The following is a 20,946-nucleotide window of genomic DNA, read 5'->3' on the forward strand; positions in this document are numbered from 1 at the left end:
TGATCACTAGGTGGCAATAAAATCATGGCTAAAACACACTGCACCAAACCACCTGTCTCGAGGAAATGGGCGTGCCGTGCATTGAACTAAAGTTACATCTTCTCCATCGGAATTCTGAAGAACGGGATTGATGAGTGCAAAATGGCAATGTTAGCAGTAGTGCAGACGAAGGGACAAAGCCACATTAGACACCCAGGATTTGATCAAATGTATGCTTCTGTGTGTGCGTGTTACTCTGGCTGCGTTTAAACCAATGTGTATAAACTCTGGATAACTGACAGGGTGCGCTGTATTGAAGAAGCCGTGAAGCCATCTTGGTACTCCTCCATTGCAACAAAAATGTTTTGGAAGCTATATAAATGCATTTATTAATGTCTACATTTGTTTTTGACATGTGTATTCTATTACAGACAACTTAATGCATACTTTATTATATTATGTGTGTTCGACATACAAATTAAAACATTTTCCTTAAGTAGTTTTTAGATTACTCATGTTACTGTTCCCACTACAAAAATAGCTTCTTTTTTTTTTTTTTGTCCTTGAAACATTCAATTGAAATACTGTACAATTCCAATAATTCCCATGGAGGACTGCTCCTACTGGGGAGAGCCCATATGTTTGATAGGCTTTGAATCCACCTAATACATAGTATGTAGTCTCAGCATTCCAGAGTTTATACATCATTTGTTTAAAACAGGCAACCCAATTCTGTTTTGTTTTTTTGAACAATCACAGATCTTTTCAAATCAGATATTTTTCAGAGCTGATCTGATTGGTCAAAAGACTAATTAGTGAGAAAAATATCAGAAGTCAACTGTGTAAAAGCAGCCTCTGCATGTCAGCATAAAGTTGACAGATAATAGTTCCAGCTGTGCCTGTGTGGTGACATAACTCCTAACGTTACACTGTCCACTAAACTAGTACAGGTGCTGGAAACAGCACTGCAGAAGACAAACAAAAACATGGCACCTTGCCAAGGCAGAAGGAGTTAAGTAAGATAATGTTGGTTGGTGACAATGTTCAAGGCAAACCAAAGGACTCCTCCAGTGGTTGTAAATTCAGAACCAGATCAACATTATTTCTCTAATAAAACAAATCACTCATACTGTGCGGTACACTCTTAAAATACTAGTCCCGACCGGTATGGTCAATTTTTGCAATGTGTAAAAGAAAGTCTTACAAAATACGTTTCTAAATCATTTTATTAATTTTTCATTTCATTTAGCTAGCATTGTATTGTCCAGACAGAGTAGCAGGGGTGTCACATGAACGAGCGACAGTCGATACATTCAACTCATGTCACCCAGTCCACCATAGCACTCTGTCTGAGAGGCATGCATTATGACTAACAGTAGGCCATACATACAGTAGACGTGTCAAACATTAAGATACTTTTATAACTTAAAACAGACAAACGAGCAGACAGACTATACATTTCTACAACAATGCAAGCTGTGCTTGCTTCTCTGTGTTCAAGTGAAATGTTTACACCATTTGTGAAAAATAGACAGTTACATGTCTTCCATGTGCATTTAAATAAAAGATTGTAGAACAAAATACAGACGGTAGGAAAAATGTGAGTTGCAATGTAGCAAGAAAACTGTGCAAGGGAAAAAAAGAAGAAAAACATTTTGTTCAGTGGATGCAAGACAAATACTGGTCTTCTATTGCATTAAATGATCAGAGGTATGAAGAGACTGAAACAAGTGGCAGTCAGACGAGTGAAATCATACAACTTCCCCATTAAGGCTTTCTGATGTGGTCCTCTGTAGTTCAGTTGGTAGAGCATGGCGCTTGCAACGTCGGGATAGTGGGTTTGATTCCCGGGACCACTCATACATAAATGTATGCATGCATGACTAAGTCGCGTTGGGGGAAGAACAAAAGAATCTGCTAAATGGCATATATTATGTGTTGAGCAAGCACAGCTACTAAGAAAAGCCTTCTCATCAAAGGAGATAGGGATGAAGTTGTGTGGACTAGACCTAGCCATAACAAATGGCTACCTATACTCCCCTACCTATTTGGACATGAAGCTAAAACTTTGAATTTGTCTCTGTACTCCAGTATTTGGGATCAAATGTTTTAAAATGAGGCGACAGTACAGAATGTCACCTTTTATTTGAGAGCATTTTAAATACATGTGTTTTACCATTTAGAAATGAATTCACTGCCTCTACTTTAAAAACAAATTGTTAATAAGAATAGAACAGGTTTCTGAACACTTCTATATTACATGTGGATGCTACCACACTTTGTGGATAATCACAAATGAATGGTGAATAATGACGAGTGAGAAAGTTACAGATGTGTAATTGTCGCCTCAAACATTTGATCTGAAATCCAAAATGCTTGAGTACAAAACAAAACATTTTAGTTTCACTGTACAAATAAATACGTAGGAGTGTATACCTTTCCCTAATGGTGACTTTTGAGCTCAAGGTGGTGTTGAGAGCAAAAACAAACAGTTTTTCTACTGGTCATTCAACAGGTCATTAAAGTGATATTATTCATCTGTTCAGATTTAGGCACCCCCAGCAACACTTCATAATCTGGGCATCAGGTAATGACACTTCATTAATGGCACAGCTCAGGGCACTGCTAATACAAATCAGATTGCATGAGTTTAAGTTCAAATTGACATTTAAATTTAAAACCACCTGATAAAGTTTTGGTCACTGTCCCGAATTATCTTGTTCTACTGCAATACTCCGTCAAAATTATATGAGTGACAAAAATAACACTGCTATTGTAAAATGTTGGCTATATCATGAGGAAAATCATAACGCAGATGGAAATCATTATCCGCCTAAAGACTTCAAACTACAGCATATGCTTAAATTAGATCTATGATACTCCAATAAGAAACTTTATATCTGGAAAAGCTAATATACAGTTAATTTCAGCACTTTAAGTTGGATTTGTATTTAGCAAATTTTCTAAATAAAAGATGCACTTGAAAATAAATTCCTTGAGTAGGCATTAATTTATAAGTGAAGACCTGTGAATGTACAGGGAATTCCATTATTATTGTGACTGAGGTGCAGATCCCACAGTCATTCAATTGTGTAGAACTAAAATCCAAATAACAAATGCCAGAAGCCTTTTCTGGCAAAACACCATCCTTTTTCCAGTTAAAACAAACAGCTAAGAGACAACTGATCTGGACACAGCTTGTGTATGGCTTCCGTGGACCGAGTGGAGGTCAGTTCAGTAAGGGTTGTCACTTTCTGGTCAGACAGGATAGAAGTGCTAGATAGGATAGAAGTGTTTTGTAAACCACCATTGTGATTACCATCACATCGCCTAACCCCTAGCATAGGAGCTACACTGGACGCGCAACCTTTTCAGAGTGTGATTCGCTCCAATTCACTTCAATGAAACCAGGCGTAAGCGCGGTAGCTTTGCGAGAGGCTTGCACTGCTCAAAGTTAAAAAATTGACAAGCAGCTCACACCTGAGAACATTAGGATAAAGTGGCTTGCTCTCTGCTCACGCAGGCAAAAGTTACACTTCCAGTACAGCGGGTTAAAAAATAACAATAATTTTCCCTCTTCCCTAGTGTAGCTCCTATGTAACACTCTGACAATTAATTAAAAACAGTAGTGTACACTTACTCATCAATTCTGTCTATATGCATTTATGCTTCTGTCCTATCTAGTGACAAACTTAGGGGGCAGTGAGTTGTTCAGGAGGAGCTGAGGCCCGAGTCAGACTCTGCACTGCCGTTGTGCTCCTTGGAGGTGGAGGAGGGGCAGACAGGAGCCGCCTGGCAGGGGATGGTGTAGCAGGAACACACAAAGCTCTTGAGCGTTTCCTGCAGCGTGTGCTGCTCCTCTACTTTGAAGATGTTAGGCTGCTCGACCTGGTCGTCACAGATCCTGGAGAGAAAGATGGGGAAAGGAGAAAAACAAACATCTGTTCATGAGCCAAAGACAGAAGAACTAACTCAGGTACACAAGGGAACACGGAAGTGCTGTTCAAAGTAAGGATGTCTGGTATCTGGTTTCTCAGTGTCTACATAACAAAGGGCTAATCAACATGATCGATTGCATGTCAACATAAGCCTTAGCAATAAAAACAAACTCACATTACATGATCAGCTACTGTACAATGTTGTAGCATAAAGCGAAAGAGAAGGGATTAGCTTCTAGCAGTATCATTCATGACAACACAACAATAGGCTTTTCCCCAACCCCTCTACATTACATGCACTAATGGAAAAGACCACTACGCTAACACCCATATTTTTCATGCATCTATGCCGATTCTTAATCATTATAAATAATTCATAAACAAATCATTGTTCACCCGTCAAGCTATGAAATCCCTGAGAAGTTGTAACAGACTGAAATACACAATACTCTGCAAATCCAAAAAGAACAGCGAGCTGAACTCAAGCTGTTCTCAGTCATGAGAACATTGTGCACACAGGACGATGTCACCAGTTTGGGAACATCCATTCTACAACTAGCTGGAAGGCGTATTAGTGACCCCGAAGTCATGATACTTCCTTGGCCCTAAATAAAGAGCATGCAAATCTGAAAGGTGAAATACTTGCAGGTGAAAACCAGAATGCGCAGTGAACATAATGTTTCCAACGGGCATTGAAAAGAACAGTGCACACACCCATGGACCAACAACAGAATTCAGCTCAATGTAAACAGGTTCTTACAGCCACTTGCTCGTGAATCAGCCATGCTGCCTGACTACCTGACATTCCAACAAAACAGCCAGTCGCTCTAACTGGGTGCTTTATATGCCATGCATAGGCCTCTGTCTGGAAATGGTCAGTGCTGAAGAAGAGCTGGAAGTGGGAGTAATAAAGCTGAACATAAACAAACTGATAAAAGCATGATAAGGAGCAACCTTTATCCACTGGGGACGTCTCATCTCAAAAATGATAGACAGGGCAGTTGACCAATCAATCGTTGCTTTAAACAATCAATATTAACATTTTAATATAAAGTCTGGTAAAATGTTGCTACCAACACACTTTTTCATAAGAAGTGCAAACTCTAGGGAGACTATCGCAGGAAAAGGGGAATATAGCCTAGTTCTCCACACAGTTTAGCCAAATGAGAAGTCAATTGTCTTGCATCATTGTCATGGAACCCTGCTGGTCTGTTACAGTTATTGACCAGACCAGGGGGCTTTCATTCAGGCAGTAGTCACGAGGAAACAAAAGATCCAAAGTCAGGGGTGAGTAAATAAGCACAACCAGGAACCAGAGAAACATTACTGGCATCAGAAGAACCAGTAGGGTGAGAGTCAATGACATGATTTGGCCACCAGCTTTCACATATTCTGAAAGAAAGAGGCACAGTTATCAGCTCCAGGTAGAAATTGACATTTCAACCACAGGTCTAGGGTCAGATTATATTACTCCCAATAAGGGTTCAAAGAATATCTGACCCTGCATCTGCTGTTAGGGGCAACTTCTACCAACTCCCAGTTGTCATGACAATAAGCTTATCCAGTGATAAGATACAGCTGGCAATCTATTTCTGATCTCCCAGGAATCCCACTGAATGGTTTAATCAGTCAACCCCATCACAGCCAAACATGTAGGCCACAGTTCAAAGGTGCAATTTACGTAAAATAGGTCTATACTGCGGAGGCAGTATTATAAAACCAGTTCTCGCTGATGTCAGGTCACATGACGTGTCTGTTCTTTGAAGGAAGCCTCTCTCCGACCCAGCTATATCTACTTGAATTTTCTAATGACATAACGACTATTACTTTCATTCGTCTAGCTACTGTGGCTGAACGACAAGTGATTCAATATTTGCCTACTGTGTGTATTTTTAGGTTGTAATAATATGCAACCTTATATTATGATGTCCTTAACTGATACGCTGATTGTGTTTACACTACAATTACTGACCCATAATGGACCATTTTCATTGTTGCAGTTGTAAAAATGTATATATTATTAATATCCCATTCACTTCTCTTGACCTGCACTGTTGGAGCTCGAAGCTTAAGAATTTCACTGTACCCTGCAATTACATCTGCGACCCTGTGCATGTAACTAAAACTCTAGAGCAATGTTGAGAAGTCCAATCAAGAACATTGAGCAACAGTCAATAGCTGTTGATAGTGTGATCAGGATAGATACTTAGACACTGGTTTACATAACTACATGAGATCAGGGTGTACCTGCCTGAGGGACAAACTCTTAAGTCCTAACAAAATATTTTATTATAGCTAACCTTTGGCTAGGCCTCTCGGGAACTAAAAACAGCACATTGGGCAAGATAAGGGGGGGGGGTCCTCTCCATTAAGCCTAGCCTTGGAGTAAAACAGCAAGCTTTCTAGGCTAGCACAAGTGCTTTCTAGGCTAGCACAAGTGCTTTCTAGGCTAGCACAAGTGCTTTTTAGGCTAGCACAAGTGCTTTTTAGGCTAGCACAAGTGCTTTTTAGGCTAGCACAATTGCTTTTTAGGCTAGCACAAGTGCTTTTTAGGCTAGCACAAGTGCTTTTTAGGCTAGCACAAGTGCTTTTTAGTCTAGCACAAGCTTTAATCTGTGTCTGGTAACCTGCCCCTATATGAGCCAAACGGATTTACCAGTCATAGACCATCATCAGACGAATGTTTACCTGTCGTAGATGAGACCGTCAATGCCCTGTTCCCGTAGCTTGGTCCTGTTGTCGTGGTCGTTGTTGAGGTCTCCCCAGCAGAACACTACCAGGCCTTTAGACTGGGCCTCTCGGATGTGCTCCAGATTCTGAAGGAGCTCCTCAGTGTGGGCACTAATACCCTACAGACACAATCAGAGTTGACTGATCCCCTTAATTAGCACAGACACATACATCCATCCATCCCAGTTCCACCACTCACCAGGAGGTTTTCGCTCTGTGCGAAGCTCATGGCGATCTGTGTGGTGCGACAGCGGATGTCCATGAGCTCCGGGTAGATCTCAGAGATGCCCTGGGTCAGGAACAGGATGGGGTACTTGTTCTGCTTCTGACGAACCCTTGGGGAGAACACAGCATTTATGGTTAACTTTACGTATGCATTCATAAAGCCTTCATAACAGCTACATAACACATTTGTCATAGGCAGTCATAAACATACATATTACTACTATGTAAACAAGGCTTCAGCTCGGCAGGTTAACACGGTCTTCAGACTGACTGTAGGGTAACTGGTGGGTAAGCGGTGCTTACATAGTGCAGACGTCAGGGTCGAAGCAGGAGAAGACGATGCGTCTCTTGCCAGCTCTCTGCAGCACACAGGTCAGTATGATGTCCAGGAACAGGTTCATGTTGAAGTACGAGGACAGGTTTCCTTCCCACGAACCATCCTGTTGTAAACAAAATCACAACCATCCAATGTGATAAGGGTTGTTACTATAGGACCATGATAGGATAGTTAAAAGTACAAAGTGTTCCTAATTGACTTGAACTGCAACCCCTAACCCCCAAAAAACAGATGGGTCATGTACGTGCTCATCGGTTCAGCCACTTAGGTACTTTCTAGCATGGCCACCACGTGACGTCCCATCTCCAGTTTAACTGACTGGCTGTACCTACCCTCATCTGACAAACCCACTTCAGCTCGATGTTGAAGCCCACATTTTCAGGCACTGCTTGGAATATCTGGAACATGACATAGGGAATCAGATATAATAGGACACAGAACCTCAAGGTTGGGATAGGCTAGTTCACAAAGATCACCAAATAACCCCATCATATGGTAACCTCGACAGCGGTGACGCCAACTAGGAGGTTAACTACCTGGGAAAAGGAAGGGAAGGGCTGATGCTCGTCAACCTCTTCCTCTTCATCATCATCTAAGAAAGAAAGTGGGAGTAAACCATGCACTTCACACACAGGCCGATACACAGTTCAGCTGCTCTGATGGTTCATGTTCAACTGCTTTAAAACAATGATGCAAGCAGCAGACATGCAGTGCATTTGGAAGGTATTCAGACCCCTTGACCTTTTCCACATTTTGTTATGTTACAGCCTTATCCTAAAATTGATTAAATGTTTATTTTTCCTCATCAATCTACACACAATACCCCAAAACAGTTTCTTTAAAACATATTAGCAAAAGTATTAAAAAATAAACTGAAATATCACATAAGTATTTACTTAAGTATTCAGACCCTTTACTCAGTACTTTGTTGAGCACCTCTGGCAGCGATTATAGCCTCAAATCTTCTTGGGTATGACACTAAAAGCTTGGCACCCCAGTCTGAGGTCCCGAGCGCTCCGGAGCAGGTTTTCATCAAAGATATCTCTGTACTTTGCTCCGTTCATCTTTGCCTCGATCCTGACTAGTCTCCCAGTCCCTGCCACTGAAAAACATCCCCACAGCATGATGCTGCCACCACCATGCTTTACCGTAGGGTTTTTGCCAGGTTTCCTCCAGACGTGACACTTGGCATTCATGCCAAACAGTTCAATCTTGGCTCAATCATCCTATTTTTCCAACTTAATTGAGGAAAATAAGAACAATCCAAAATTCCTTTTTGATACTGTCGCAAAGCTAACTAAAAAGCAGCATTCCCCAAGAGAGGATGGCTTTCACTTCTGCAGTAATAAATTCATGAACTTGTTTGAGGAAAAGATCATGATTATTAGAAAGCAAATTACGGACTCCTCTTTAAATCTGTGTATTCCTTCAAAGCTCAGTTGGCCTGAGTCTGCACAACTCTGCCAGGACCTAGGATCAAGAGAGACGCTCAAGTGTTTTAGTACTATATCTCTTGGCACAATGATGAAAATAATCATGGCCTCTAAACCGTCAAGCTGCTTCCTGTGCTTGGCCATCCTATGTTGAACATAATAAAACAGCTCTCTATCCACCGGATGTGTAACAAACTCACTAAAATTGGCAGTAATAAAGCCTCTCTTGAAAAAGCCAAACCTTGACCCAGAAAATATTTTAAAAACTATCGGCTACTATTTTTTTTTAGAAAAGGCTGTTGCGCAGCAACTCACTGCCTTCCTGAAGACAAACAATGTATACGAAATGCTTCAGTCTGGTATAGACCCCATCATAGCACTGAGACTGCACTTGTGAAGGTGATAAATGACCTTTTAATGGCATCAGACCGAGGCTCTGCATCTGTCCTCGTGCTGCTAGACCTCAGTGCTGCTTTTGATACATTCGATCACTACATTCTTTGAGAGATTGGAAACCCAAATTGGTCTACACGGACAAGTTCTGGCCTGGTTTAGATCTTATCTGTCGGAAAGATATCAGTTTGTCTCTGTGAATGGTTTGTCCTCAACTGTAAATTTCGGTGTTCCTCAAGGTTCCGTTTTAGGACCACTCTTGGGGATGTCATTCGAAAACATAATGTTAACTTTCACTGCTATGCGGATGACACACAGCTGTACATTTCAATGAAACATGGTGAAGCCCCAAAATTGCCCTTGCTAGAAGCATGTGTTTCAGACATAAGGAAGTGGATGGCTGCAAACGTTCTACTTTTATACTCGGACAAAACAGAGATGCTTGTTCTAGGTCCCAAGAAACAAAGAGATCTTCTGTTGAATTTGACAATTAATCTTAATGGTTGTACAGTCGTCTCAAATAAAACTGAAGGACCTCGGCGTTACTCTGGAACATGATCTCTCTTTTGAAGAACATATCAAGACTGTTTCAAGGACAGCTTTTTTCCATCTACGTAACATTGCAAAAACCAGAAACTTTCTGTCCAAAAATGATGCAGAAAAATTAATCCAAGCTTTTGTCACTTCTAGGTTAGACTACTGTAATGCTCTACTTTCCGGCTACCCGGATAAAGCACTAAATAAACTTCAGTTAGTGCTAAATACGGCTGCTAGAATCCTGACTAGAACCAAAAAATTTGATCATATTTCTCCAGTGCTAGCCTCCCTACACTGCCTTCCTGTCAAGGCAAGGGCTGATTTAAAGGTTTTACTGCGAACCTACAAAGCATTACATGGGCTTGCTCCTACCTATCTCTCTGATTTGGTCCTGCCATACATACCTACACGTACGCTACGGTCACAAGACGCAGGCCTCCTAATTGTCCCTAAAATTTCTAAGCAAACAGGTGGAGGCAGGGCTTTCTCCTATAGAGCTCCATTTTTATGGAATGGTCTGCCTACCCATGTGAGAGACGCAAACTCGGTCTCAACCTTTAAGTCTTTACTGAAGACGCATCTCTTCAGTGGGTCATATGATTGAGTGTAGTCTGGCCCAGGAGTGTGAAGGTGAACGGAAAGGCTCTGGAGCAACGAACCGCCCTTGCCGTCTCTGCCTGGCCGGTTCCTCTCTTTCCACTGGGATTCTCTGCCTCTAACCCTATTACAGGGGCTGAGTCACTGGCTTACTAGGGCTCTTTCATACCGTCCCTAGGAGGGGTGCGTCACTTGAGTGGTTTGAGTCACTGATGTGATCTTCCTGTCTGGGTTGGCACCCCCCCTAGGGTTGTGCCGTGGCGGAGATCTTTGTGGGCTATACTCGGCCTTGTCTCAGGATGGTAAATTGGTGGTTGAAGATATCCCTCTAGTGGTGTGGGGGCTGTGCTTTGGCAAAGTGGGTGGGGTTATATCCTTCCTGTTTGGCCCTGTCCGGGTGGGGCCACAGTGTCTCCTGACCCCTCCTGTCTCAGCCTCCAGTACTTATGCTGCAGTAGTTTGTGTGTCGGGGGGCTAGGGTCAGTTTGTTATATCTGGAGTACTTCTCCTGTCCTATCCGGTGTCCTGTGTGAACTTAAGTATGCTCTTTCTAATTCTCTTTCTCTCTCGGAGGAGGACCTGAGACCTAGGACCATGCCTCAGGACTACCTGACATGATGACGCATTGCTGTCCCCAGTCCACCTGTCCGTGCTGTTGCTCCAGTTTCAACTGTTCTGCCTGTGATTATTATTATTATTTGACCATGCTGGTCATTTATGAACATTTGAACATCTTGGCCATGATCTGTTATAATCTCCACCCGGCACAGCCAGAAGAGGACTGGCCACCCCACATAGCCTGGTTCCTCTCTAGGTTTCTTCCTAGCTTTTGGCCTTTCTAGGGAGTTTTTCCTAGCCGCCGTGCTTCTACACCTGCATTGCTTGCTGTTTGGGGTTTTAGGCTGGGTTTCTGTACAGCACTTTGAGATATCAGCTGATGTATGAAGGGCTATATAAATACATTTGATTTGATTTGATTTAGTTTCATCAAACCAGAGAATCTTGTTTCTCATGGTCAGAGTCCTTTAGGATGCCTGTTGGCAAACTCCAAGCGGGCTGTCAGGTGACTTTTACTGAGGAGTGGCTTCCGTCTGGCCACTCTACCATAAAGGCCTGATTAGTGGAGTGCTGCAGAGATGGTTGTCCTTCTGGAAGGTTCTCCCAACTCCGTAAAGGAACTCTGGAGCTCTGTCAGAGTAACCATCGGGTTCTTGGTCACCTACCTGACCAATGCCCTTCTCCCCCGATTTTTCAGTTTGGCCGGGCAGCCAGCTCTAGGAAGAGTCTTGGTGGTTCTAAACTTCTTCTATTTAAGAATGATGGAGGCCACTGTGTTCTTGGTGACCTTTAATGCTGCAGACATTTTTTGGTACCCTTCCCCAGATCTGTGCCTCGACACAATCCTGTCTTGGCGCTCCAGGGACAATTCATGACTTGGTTTTTGTTCTGACATGCACTGTTAACTGTGGGACATTATACAGACAGGCATTTGACTTCCAAATCATGTCCAATGAATTGAATTTACCACAGGTGGACTCCAATCAAGTTGTAGAAACATCAAGGATGATCAATGGAAAAAGGATGCACCTGAGATCAATTTCGAGTCTCATAGCAAAGGGTCTGAATACTTATGTGAACAAGGTAAATGTTTTGTATTCTTTTATATATATTTGTAAAAATTCTAAAAACCTGTTTTCACTTTGTCATTATGGGGCATTGTGTGTAGGATTTTGTGGTGGGTATTATAGCCAGCGAAATATAAGAAAATACACTATACCTTTGTGGTCGTTCACCTTCAAGGCAGAAGCATGGCCCAACTGTTCATCAAACACAAAACCAAGTCATCTTTCACATCATATAGGCCTACTCCTAAATAGTGTGGGATAAACCATAGTCTACATGACAAAAAAAATACTTCATATTAACCCATTTCAAGGACTGGCGTCTGAGTGTATTAACTAGTAAAGGAGAAGCCAGAGGCTAGCTGTAGTTAAAAGCTCTTCTACCTTGAGCTGCTGAAGCTGGTCGTATGTGAGGTCTTTGACAGGAACTTCAAACAGGTCCAGAGAGAGTTTGTCTCCTTTCTGACAGGAGGAGAGGAACATAAAATAAAAAGTAAGGATGCTGTACAGTGTGCACCCGACCACATTTATGTTGTTGTTTACCTTCTTAGTGGAGATGCAGCAGGTGAGATCGTGGTACACGATGGGGACGCAGTCCTTGGAGAGATGGACGTCAAACTCTACATAGGCAGCCCCCTTCAGAAACATACAACACACATGCAGTCAACTCTGATGTAAAACCTGATCAGATACATTTTCAAGTGTTTTACATTTTGTAGGAATACTCACATGATTGGCAGCACTTTTAAACGAGGCAATTGTGTTCTCCCTAACTTTGGTATGTCTGAAAATCAAAATCAGACATTTTTAGCACAAAACCAATGACAAAGGCACCAAAATCACAATTTACAATATTAACACCGATACCAAACAAATTGTGTACGGTCAGACTACTAGTTAATGACTTGCACTCTGACAGCTTCTGGCTGAGGTTCAGAGGCAAGGTTTTCCCAGTACAGTGACATGACAAGAAACCAGAAAGAACAATGTCTTTGTTGTTGTTCGTTGACCTCCACTTCCTGTTGATGTCTCAGTCTGACTGAGCATGTCCTAAACTTGCACTGAAACTTTGAAGCCGGACAGAACAGGACAAATGCATTCAAACATTCAATAAACAGAGTACAAAAGGGACGTTGTGTTGTTATTGAGTAGAGTCCTGCTTCAACACACACATAGACAATCATTAGGTACATCAATCCCTAATAATCAATTGTGTCGTGTGTTTCTCTCACTTGGCTGCGTGTGTGCTGCCGGCCCCTCTGTGGCCCACGTCCAGAGGGGCACTCCTCTTCCTCCAGTACTTGGTGAAGGACGAGCTCATGTCACACTGCAGTCCCTCGATAGGACGGATCACCAGGTAGTCCACTGGAACAGAAAAATACATGACTGTACATTATTACATATATATATATTTTTTTATGTGAATTGTACTCATTAATTAACTTTAATCTGACTTGTATTTTTTACCAGGGAAACATCTTAGCTAACCCTCTGGCCCCAAGTCATCTAATCCTGCATTTACATTCTAGTTCCTCTTTTGACCTATTTCACACCCTGTTTGACAGTTACATGCTCAGCGGAAAGTTGACTGTTTACATAGGGAAAGGGGCGGCAGGAGGAACTGGATGTGCTGACCTACAGTATTCTACAGGGTTGGGGTCAATAGAATTCCCCCCCCCCCCTCCCTTTCTCCCCAATTTCATTAGAAGGAGTTTAAGAAATTTAAGTCATCCAATGTAGGAAGGGATTTGAATTAAACAATTTAAAAGTTTTGAAATAAGAAGCTCCTCACTTTCAATTTGAGAATTTTTTATTTTATTTTTAGTATTGAAATAGAATTTCAGTTTTGGTGAATTAACTGACTAATTCCATTTCTGAAAGACCTGTCAGTCAATAGAGGCTGAATCCGAGTTTTAGACCATCTATTTAACATAGTCACTCTCAGGGAAATATAGAAGTTTTCAAATTTAACCTGTATTTAACTAGGTAAGCCAGTTAAGAACGAATTCTTATTTATAATGACGGCCTAACCTGGCCAAACCCGGACGACGCTGGGCCAACTGTGCGCCGCCCTATGGGACTCCCAATCAAGGGCGGATGTGATACAGCCTGGATTCAAACCAGTAACTGTAGTGATGCCTCTTGCACTGAGATACAGTGCCTTAGACCTCTGCGCCACTCTGGAGTATATTCAATAAGTCCTGCTGCATTCGAATCAAGTTTTCTGCAAATATCCCATTGATATTACCTGATTTACTAAGAGTTACATGGGTGTCAAGTAACTTAGTAGCTTTTTAAAAAATTAAATATTACAAGACCACTTGTTCCAGGAGGGGTGGGGTTGCTCACCTCGGACTTTGCCCAGGGTCTGTCTGGAGTTGCGTTTCATGATGGGCAGAGTGACCACACCCGTGTCCTTGCCACTCTCCACAAAGAATGAGGAGAGAAGGCAGGCCGTACCCACGGTCCCCGGGTGGGCATCCCCTGGCACCACATGCTCACCCATGTCCTCCTGTTGAGGAGGGGAAGAAATGGTTAATAGATTCACTCTGTACTCTGTGTATATATATACACACACACACACACCACACGGTCTGATACCGACTTTCTGCTAAAACACTGGTTTGGGAGTATAGTTACAACACGAAAAACAGTTGTTTCTGTAGAGTTGACAATAGTCATCCTGCTGTGAACTGTACCTCAAAGAAGTCAAAGGTGAGTTCCAGGTTGTCAGGGTCCATGGAGTGGATGACATACTCTGTCCACTGTGAGGCCTCCAGGGCGTAACCACACTCAGGCTGGGAGTGGCGGGACTTGTACCCATCTCCACTGATCATACTGGTCTCCAGCGTGGTGGTCATCTTGTGCCACGCCACCGCGCTCTGCTCCTGCTCTTCATCATCCTCCTCCTCCTCTACACCTTCCAGTGTCAGCTTGATCCTGGGGTAAGGGGGGAAAGGTCACAGGTCAACAGTGGTCAAATTGGGAAAGGTTTGAGACCTTACAAGCCTGACTAGTAAGTCATGAATTTGAACAGGTGGACTAGTGTTCTCATCACTACCTTTACAGGAGTTGTCTGCATATTTCATGAATAAAGAGGATTTATTTTAGTGCCATATTTGATTTGATTCCATAATTTTGTGGGGGATCATTTCTATCTGCATTTGAGGAAATTCTGCCCCTTCTGATCCAAGCCACAGTCTCTTAGATAAGCACTCAGTCAGCAAACAGTGTTGAATAAGAGCCGCGTGTCTCTCGGCCTCACCTGAAGCGAGACTTCTTATATTTCTTCTTGGTGATGGATACAGGAGACGTCTTTGAGTAATGCAGACGCAAACGGATCTCTGTCTGGCACGTCAGCCACCCAGAGTCCACACATTCTAAGCCATCTGCAGAAAGGAATCGCAGAGAAACATGTGGTGAGTGTTCTGGCACAAAATGGCTCCTGCTGGATCACCCAGGTGAGTAACAGTACTTGGTGGTGGATGAGGTTAGCTATCCGCAAACAATGCAAAGCACTTTGAGAAAATTGCTATGGAAAGAAAAGCCATTGTTTAAACATATTGTGTAGGGTGGGAAAACAGTCAAATTCACATGTTTTACCAGATAACTGTCACCTCAAATCTTAGCAGTCTCTAATGGGGACTGTACATGTAACCTGTGAAGAGTTCAGTTCAACCAGAGGTTTGAGTCATTCCTCAGGTACTTAGTAGCAGTTTGATGTTTTATTGTCATGAATCTTGCCTTGGAGGCAGAACTGAGCAATTTCCACTACATGGGCAAAGTCAAAATTGGCTATATAGTAACAATTCTTGAAAAGAGAAATGTGATTTTTGGTCTTAATTTAAGGTAATGGAGTGTGGTTAAGGTAAGGATTAAGGTTAGGTCAACCTATCAGGTAAGAGCGTTGGGCCAGTAACCGGAATTTGACAAACTGACTTGTTAGAAAGGTGGCATCCTATGACGGTGCAACGTTGAAAGTCACAGTTCTTCAGTACCAGCCATTCTACTGCCAATGTTTGTCTATGGAGATTGCTGTGTGTGGCTGAACTAGCCAAATCCACTCATTTGAAAGGGTGGCAAAGATCATTTCCCAAAATTGATTAAATCAAGATGTGATACATTTAGTTGGACTTACTGTGGAATCCAAATTGGCCATTGTCAATATCAAGGTGTGATTCTGAAAGAAAATAAACAGGCATGAGGTCTATAGAAGAAAACACATATCAACTTCCATACTTCGAAATGAAACATAAAATAGTGATAATAATTATATAGATTTGATGTTTTAAACCTTGACCAAAAAGTGTCAGGCTGTAGGATTGAGGGTGAAACTACAGTATATTAGATTTGTTCCCATCAAGCTGATTTTGAATGAGCTTTGTTTTAGTTCTGAAACAGTGTTTGAGTGGCCTCAAATCAAATGTTTTGTCACATGTGCCCAATACAAATACAGTGAAATGCTTAATTATAGTTAAGAAAATATTTACTAAATAAACTCTTAAACAAGAAAATCAAATCAAAAGTAACACAATAAAATACCAATAACAAGGTTATATACAGGGGGTACCGGTACCCAGTCAATGCGCTGGGGTACAGGATAGTCAAATTAATTGATACATGTAGGTTGGGTTAAAGTGACTATGCATAGATAATAAACAGCGAGTAGCGGGGTGGGGGGCAGTGTAAATAGTCCGGGTGGCCATTTGATTAAATTGTTCAGCAGTCTTTTGGCTGCAGAATCCCCTTGCCTCAGCTAAGCATAGAAACATTTCCCAAACCAAGCAGGGCATCGTTCTGGTTTATATACCTGTGGGGCTCATCAGGCGTGGCTGCTGGTGGGTCTCCCACTTAGTGACTATCACCTGACAGGGACCACCTGCACTCTGCAATGCCAATGTTTAGTACAGCATTAAGACAGATATCGTCAACGGTCACTTTGGTTACCAATCAGCAAGCCAGTCAGCAACCATTGGTTGATATCTGCAAAGGGGTTCTGTTAGTTGACATGAGGCAGAATCTCTTCTACTGCACTAACATATTTTGCCATCTCCTCTGAAAGATTTTGAATACTTACTTTAAAACATTTTAGAATTATCATTTTTTCTCCGGTCCAACAAAATTGGTCTGCAACAATATTTAAGCAATAAGGCATGAAAACCTGGAGATGATTGTGTGAATAACTCCTGACTAAGGGTTGTTCGAAGGCCCAACATGGAACGTAGGGCCGGGAAACAGCCCATAGGAGGTAGACATTCACGATTTTTGTTATTTTAATGAGTACATTTGTTTTATTTCATCCTTCCACCAGACAATATAGTCCAAATATAGCCAAACGAGCTGGTCGTCCATTCCAAACTTTTTAAGCAAAAAAGGTTGCCATGCAGGCTAGTTACTTCTCCTAGCCAACTAAAGCTAACACACAATCACACCAAGCAGCTGAAATGACAAACTATGTGCATTTTCATTTGTTTTCCCTTTGCCATTTCTTTTGATATATCCATTATAATGTTCCAAAATGAATTTGGCTGGCTCAGAGAAGCTGTCAGTCTCGTCACATTCATTCTCTCTACGGCACAGTGTAAAAACCTGCAAAGTTGTTGCACAGATCAAGAGGCAGGCAGAAAGGTTTAGGCAAACCAAATGCTAGCCTAGTGGCATGGGGAAATAATGTCTAGTCACTTTTTTACAGGGAAGGTTAAGTTTATAAATTGCCTGGCTGTGATGTGGGGCAGTGGATTTTTCTAATGAAACTGTAACAGGCATTACCCAGGGACTGTGGTGAATAACTCCCTGCTATCAACCAATCAGCATCCAGAATCCAAACAACTTGTTTTATAAATTGGTATTAAAAACAGGTTAAATCACAAAAATTATTGAATGTGGTCCTGGTTTTAGGTTTCTGGCCACAGAGACATAGTAAAATGTGTTGTCATTACAGCTGGCCTATCTGAATGTGTGTGCTGAGCAACACCCCATGAGTCAACAAATGATGCTCTCTGACAAGTTAGTAATGCTGCTAGTCCACTGACAGTAGTTCAGACCAGGAAGGGACAGCACAGTTCAAATGAGTTGTTTTTCCTCGTTTCCACATCGCATCACGGGTGTGTTAGTGTTACTTCATATGCTACTGTCTGTAGGACACAACAGCCAGACACGCTCTCTCTAGCTGTCCCTCTCAAAGAGGAAGAGCTTAAAAAAAGGGTGTAATTTGAGCCTCCAAGCTGGCCATATAGAGAACATTACTGAGAACTGACATTAATAATTGGAATGGTAAAGAACATACTGTGCTTGCGTGTGTGTCTGTTCCAACTTCCAAGTCTAGAGTAGCATTAAATAACATGGGAGAGGCTCACGTCACGTGCACAGATCAGAGCTCAGCTATGGCCAGCTGGCAGAGCTCCAGGCATGCTCTCCTCTCTAAGAGTTATGTAGCAACTGCACAGAGGACAGCTAGAGGGGATCAACACAGATGTGGGGAAAGTGAGCTAAATAACCCATTAATGATCTTAGATCTGCTATAGCGTAGCTAATCTAATGCTTTCTAGTGTTCACTCAAAACAGACTTACTCATAGACTAACTCGGTCACACTTGGATTACAGTGGCTCCACAGAAGACGAACTGTGTGTGAATTAAAACATCCTCTAAACAGTTTAGTATGAAGTACATTACATTTATATGCCATTCGATTTCCTAAAAGAGATTAGCTGTGAAAATATCAGCAGCCTCCAGAACTGAAGTGGGGATATAAAATGTTGATCACGCTGTATGCAGGCTATTCATCACCATCATCAAAAGGAAGGATTAAGAGCACAACACAACGACTCGTAGTCTGGCTCTAACCTGCTGTTAAGAGAATACTGTCAATCCTTTGTCAACTGACACTCAACGGCCAACATGAGATTACCACTAAAGCAACCATTTACGTAACTGGATTATGGTACAGTCATTTTTAAAGACCAACTACAATATATTTTGTTTAATATTACTCATTACATCATGCTGACTGCACATAAAATGAACTCACCTTTGACTCCAGGAAGTGGCCTTTGAAATAGCGATAGGTTGACACAGCACCTCTGGGCACACTGATGATCCTCTTCCACAATGTGCTGGGAAGAAACATAATATGTGTAATTACTTAAACACCCTGTAGCTACAAACATCAACACAGAAATCATTCAGATCATATTCCAAGAGAAAAGTGATATGTACCCATTGTGTTCAGCAGGTTGTAGGGTCACAGCTCTCTGATAGCACCAGGCTCCTAAAGCTTCACAGCTACCAACCACGGCTATCACCTCACCTAGTCATACACCATATTATTACGTTCCATTAATGTGTCACACACACACACTCACCTTGCACGCATTTTCACAAACACCCCCCACCCCTTATTAGGTTCAAAAGATCAAGGACTTTTTAGCCAAAAGCCAAACTCTCATGGACAGGCTTGTAATCGGGAATCTTATTACGCACGATTTTAGATATAGGTTAACTGAGATTAGCTAAAAGATTACATTCCTGATTGACTGTCTGGATAGTTGTCCATTTTTCTGTCTAAAGTTGTCTTGAATTGAATAGTCTTCTTGTTTCAGATTAGTCTGTTGCCCTGCAGTAGGGGTTGGTCTTACCTGGGGATGTGTCTCCCCTAACTGCCAAAGTCACTTGAGTTGTCTCCATAGTTGACACAGGCACAAACAAGGTCAATTGGAGGTGAAATCAAGCTGGAAAACCAGGAACTTAATGGTAAAACAGGCATGGATTTAGTGGATCAACAAACGTCCAACAAAGCTGTGCTGGGTACTAGCTAGCCATATATATATATATATGACTAAAAAGACAAGTTAATTGTCATCTCTTCTTTAGAAGAGAGAGAGTTTAAATTCAATAGAGTTATATTCTTACTAGTTAGGTATTTAGGGAACACATTTTACAATTGTAGAACAATTACAATTGTTATGTTGAAAATCAGCTCTTTGCTAGGAACAAGCTCTCTTTAAGACAAAATGAATATCTACATACCTTGCTTTTTTGTTATTTGCCAGAGGGTTGACAGCTAACATTAACGTTATAGGCTTGATTCAAGAGAAGCCGTGCTGGCTATTCCATGCTGAAGTATCAGACTGGAATGAACACCGTCCGGTCCAGCTGCGTTGTGCTGTATAAGAAAAAAATTACCATATCAACACAATCACTTGGGCACTTTCAACAAGCTAACTATCGTTAACTAAATAGTTAACGTTACCAGGATAACATATATAAAACTAGTATTAGATCGTTCTCATGTTTGAGGTAGCTAACGTTATTGTATTTTGCACACTGCGTATGATGTAGTTAAATTCAGACCGCCTAATTCCGGAATTCAGGATTTGTCAACAAAACTGACGCGTTGGCCATGCTAACCGGATAACCAGCGGTTTACAGCTTGCAAGCTAGCTGCGCCCTTTACGCCAATGCGGGCGGGCAGACACAACCAGTAAACTAACGTTGGCTAGCTAACGTAGCCACAAAAGCGTTTTTACTTTCTCTCGCTACAAAACTTAACCATTGTAAATAAACAATATCGTCGCATAAAGCACAGATGGTATCCATTTACATTTCTCCATCAGCGGCCAGATCTTGTTCGATGTGGAGTATTTGGCATAGTTATCAACAACGTCTGTGATGCCGAGTAAGTCTTGTTTTCATCGGTGTGAAATGAACAACATTAATGATCAGAAACAATAGTGAACTCAACGTTTAACCTTCAAAATAAAAGTCCCGCATTAAAACGGATGCAACCGGATTCAAATAGTGTAATCACCATGCCATAATTGGAATAGATAATGCTAAACACAAATCAGTACCAGAGTTTCTCCTGAGTAGAAGAGTCCCCACTTTAATGCAACACAATGTTCAGAAAATTGTTGACAGTGTAATATGTAGGCCTATGTTCAATACGCATATCAGATAATCCGGCAGATTGTCTTTAAGGGCCACAATAAGGGCAGCGACAACCCTGGGTGTGTAAACATTGTGGATTTGGATACTAGAGGTGCTCCAGTTGAACAAACCTCGCTTTTACTGCGACATATAGCCTACTGTACAGAAAATTGTGTACAGTGCATGTTCTACAAGCATATCAGAGTCAAATCGGACAGATTTCCCAGTC

The 20,946-nt window shown here is 41.8% G+C and overlaps 1 protein-coding gene across 3 annotated transcripts; it reads right to left on the bottom strand.

Annotated features, from left to right (window-relative positions):
* Window positions 1–1,187: 1,187 nt before the first annotated feature.
* Window positions 1,188–20,522, bottom strand: LOC109866320 (glycerophosphocholine phosphodiesterase GPCPD1-like). 3 transcript variants are annotated; one of them, XM_020454936.2, is made up of 22 exons: window positions 20,392–20,522; window positions 19,818–19,953; window positions 19,427–19,519; window positions 19,008–19,098; window positions 18,820–18,904; window positions 16,602–16,677; window positions 15,930–15,971; window positions 15,057–15,180; window positions 14,491–14,731; window positions 14,141–14,303; window positions 13,024–13,156; window positions 12,521–12,575; window positions 12,335–12,427; window positions 12,176–12,253; window positions 11,947–11,986; window positions 7,746–7,801; window positions 7,542–7,607; window positions 7,176–7,312; window positions 6,847–6,982; window positions 6,606–6,766; window positions 5,245–5,309; window positions 1,188–3,883 (listed from the first exon to the last, which is right to left on the bottom strand). In XM_020454936.2, exons 3-22 carry the CDS (start codon window positions 19,473–19,475, stop codon window positions 3,840–3,842), a joined length of 1,935 nt encoding a protein of 644 aa, XP_020310525.1. In that variant the 5' UTR covers window positions 19,476–19,519; window positions 19,818–19,953; window positions 20,392–20,522; the 3' UTR covers window positions 1,188–3,839. The 3 variants fall into 3 exon arrangements, with proteins under 3 accessions (XP_020310525.1, XP_020310523.1, XP_020310524.1); XM_020454934.2 differs by lacking the exon at window positions 5,245–5,309; XM_020454935.2 differs by lacking the exon at window positions 5,245–5,309 and having other exon boundaries at window positions 19,427–19,534.
* Between the last annotated feature and the right edge of the window lie 424 nt (window positions 20,523–20,946).

The sequence above is a fragment of the Oncorhynchus kisutch genome, linkage group LG21 (genome assembly GCF_002021735.2).
Source record: "Oncorhynchus kisutch isolate 150728-3 linkage group LG21, Okis_V2, whole genome shotgun sequence".
Taxonomy (NCBI): Eukaryota; Metazoa; Chordata; class Actinopteri; order Salmoniformes; family Salmonidae; genus Oncorhynchus; species Oncorhynchus kisutch.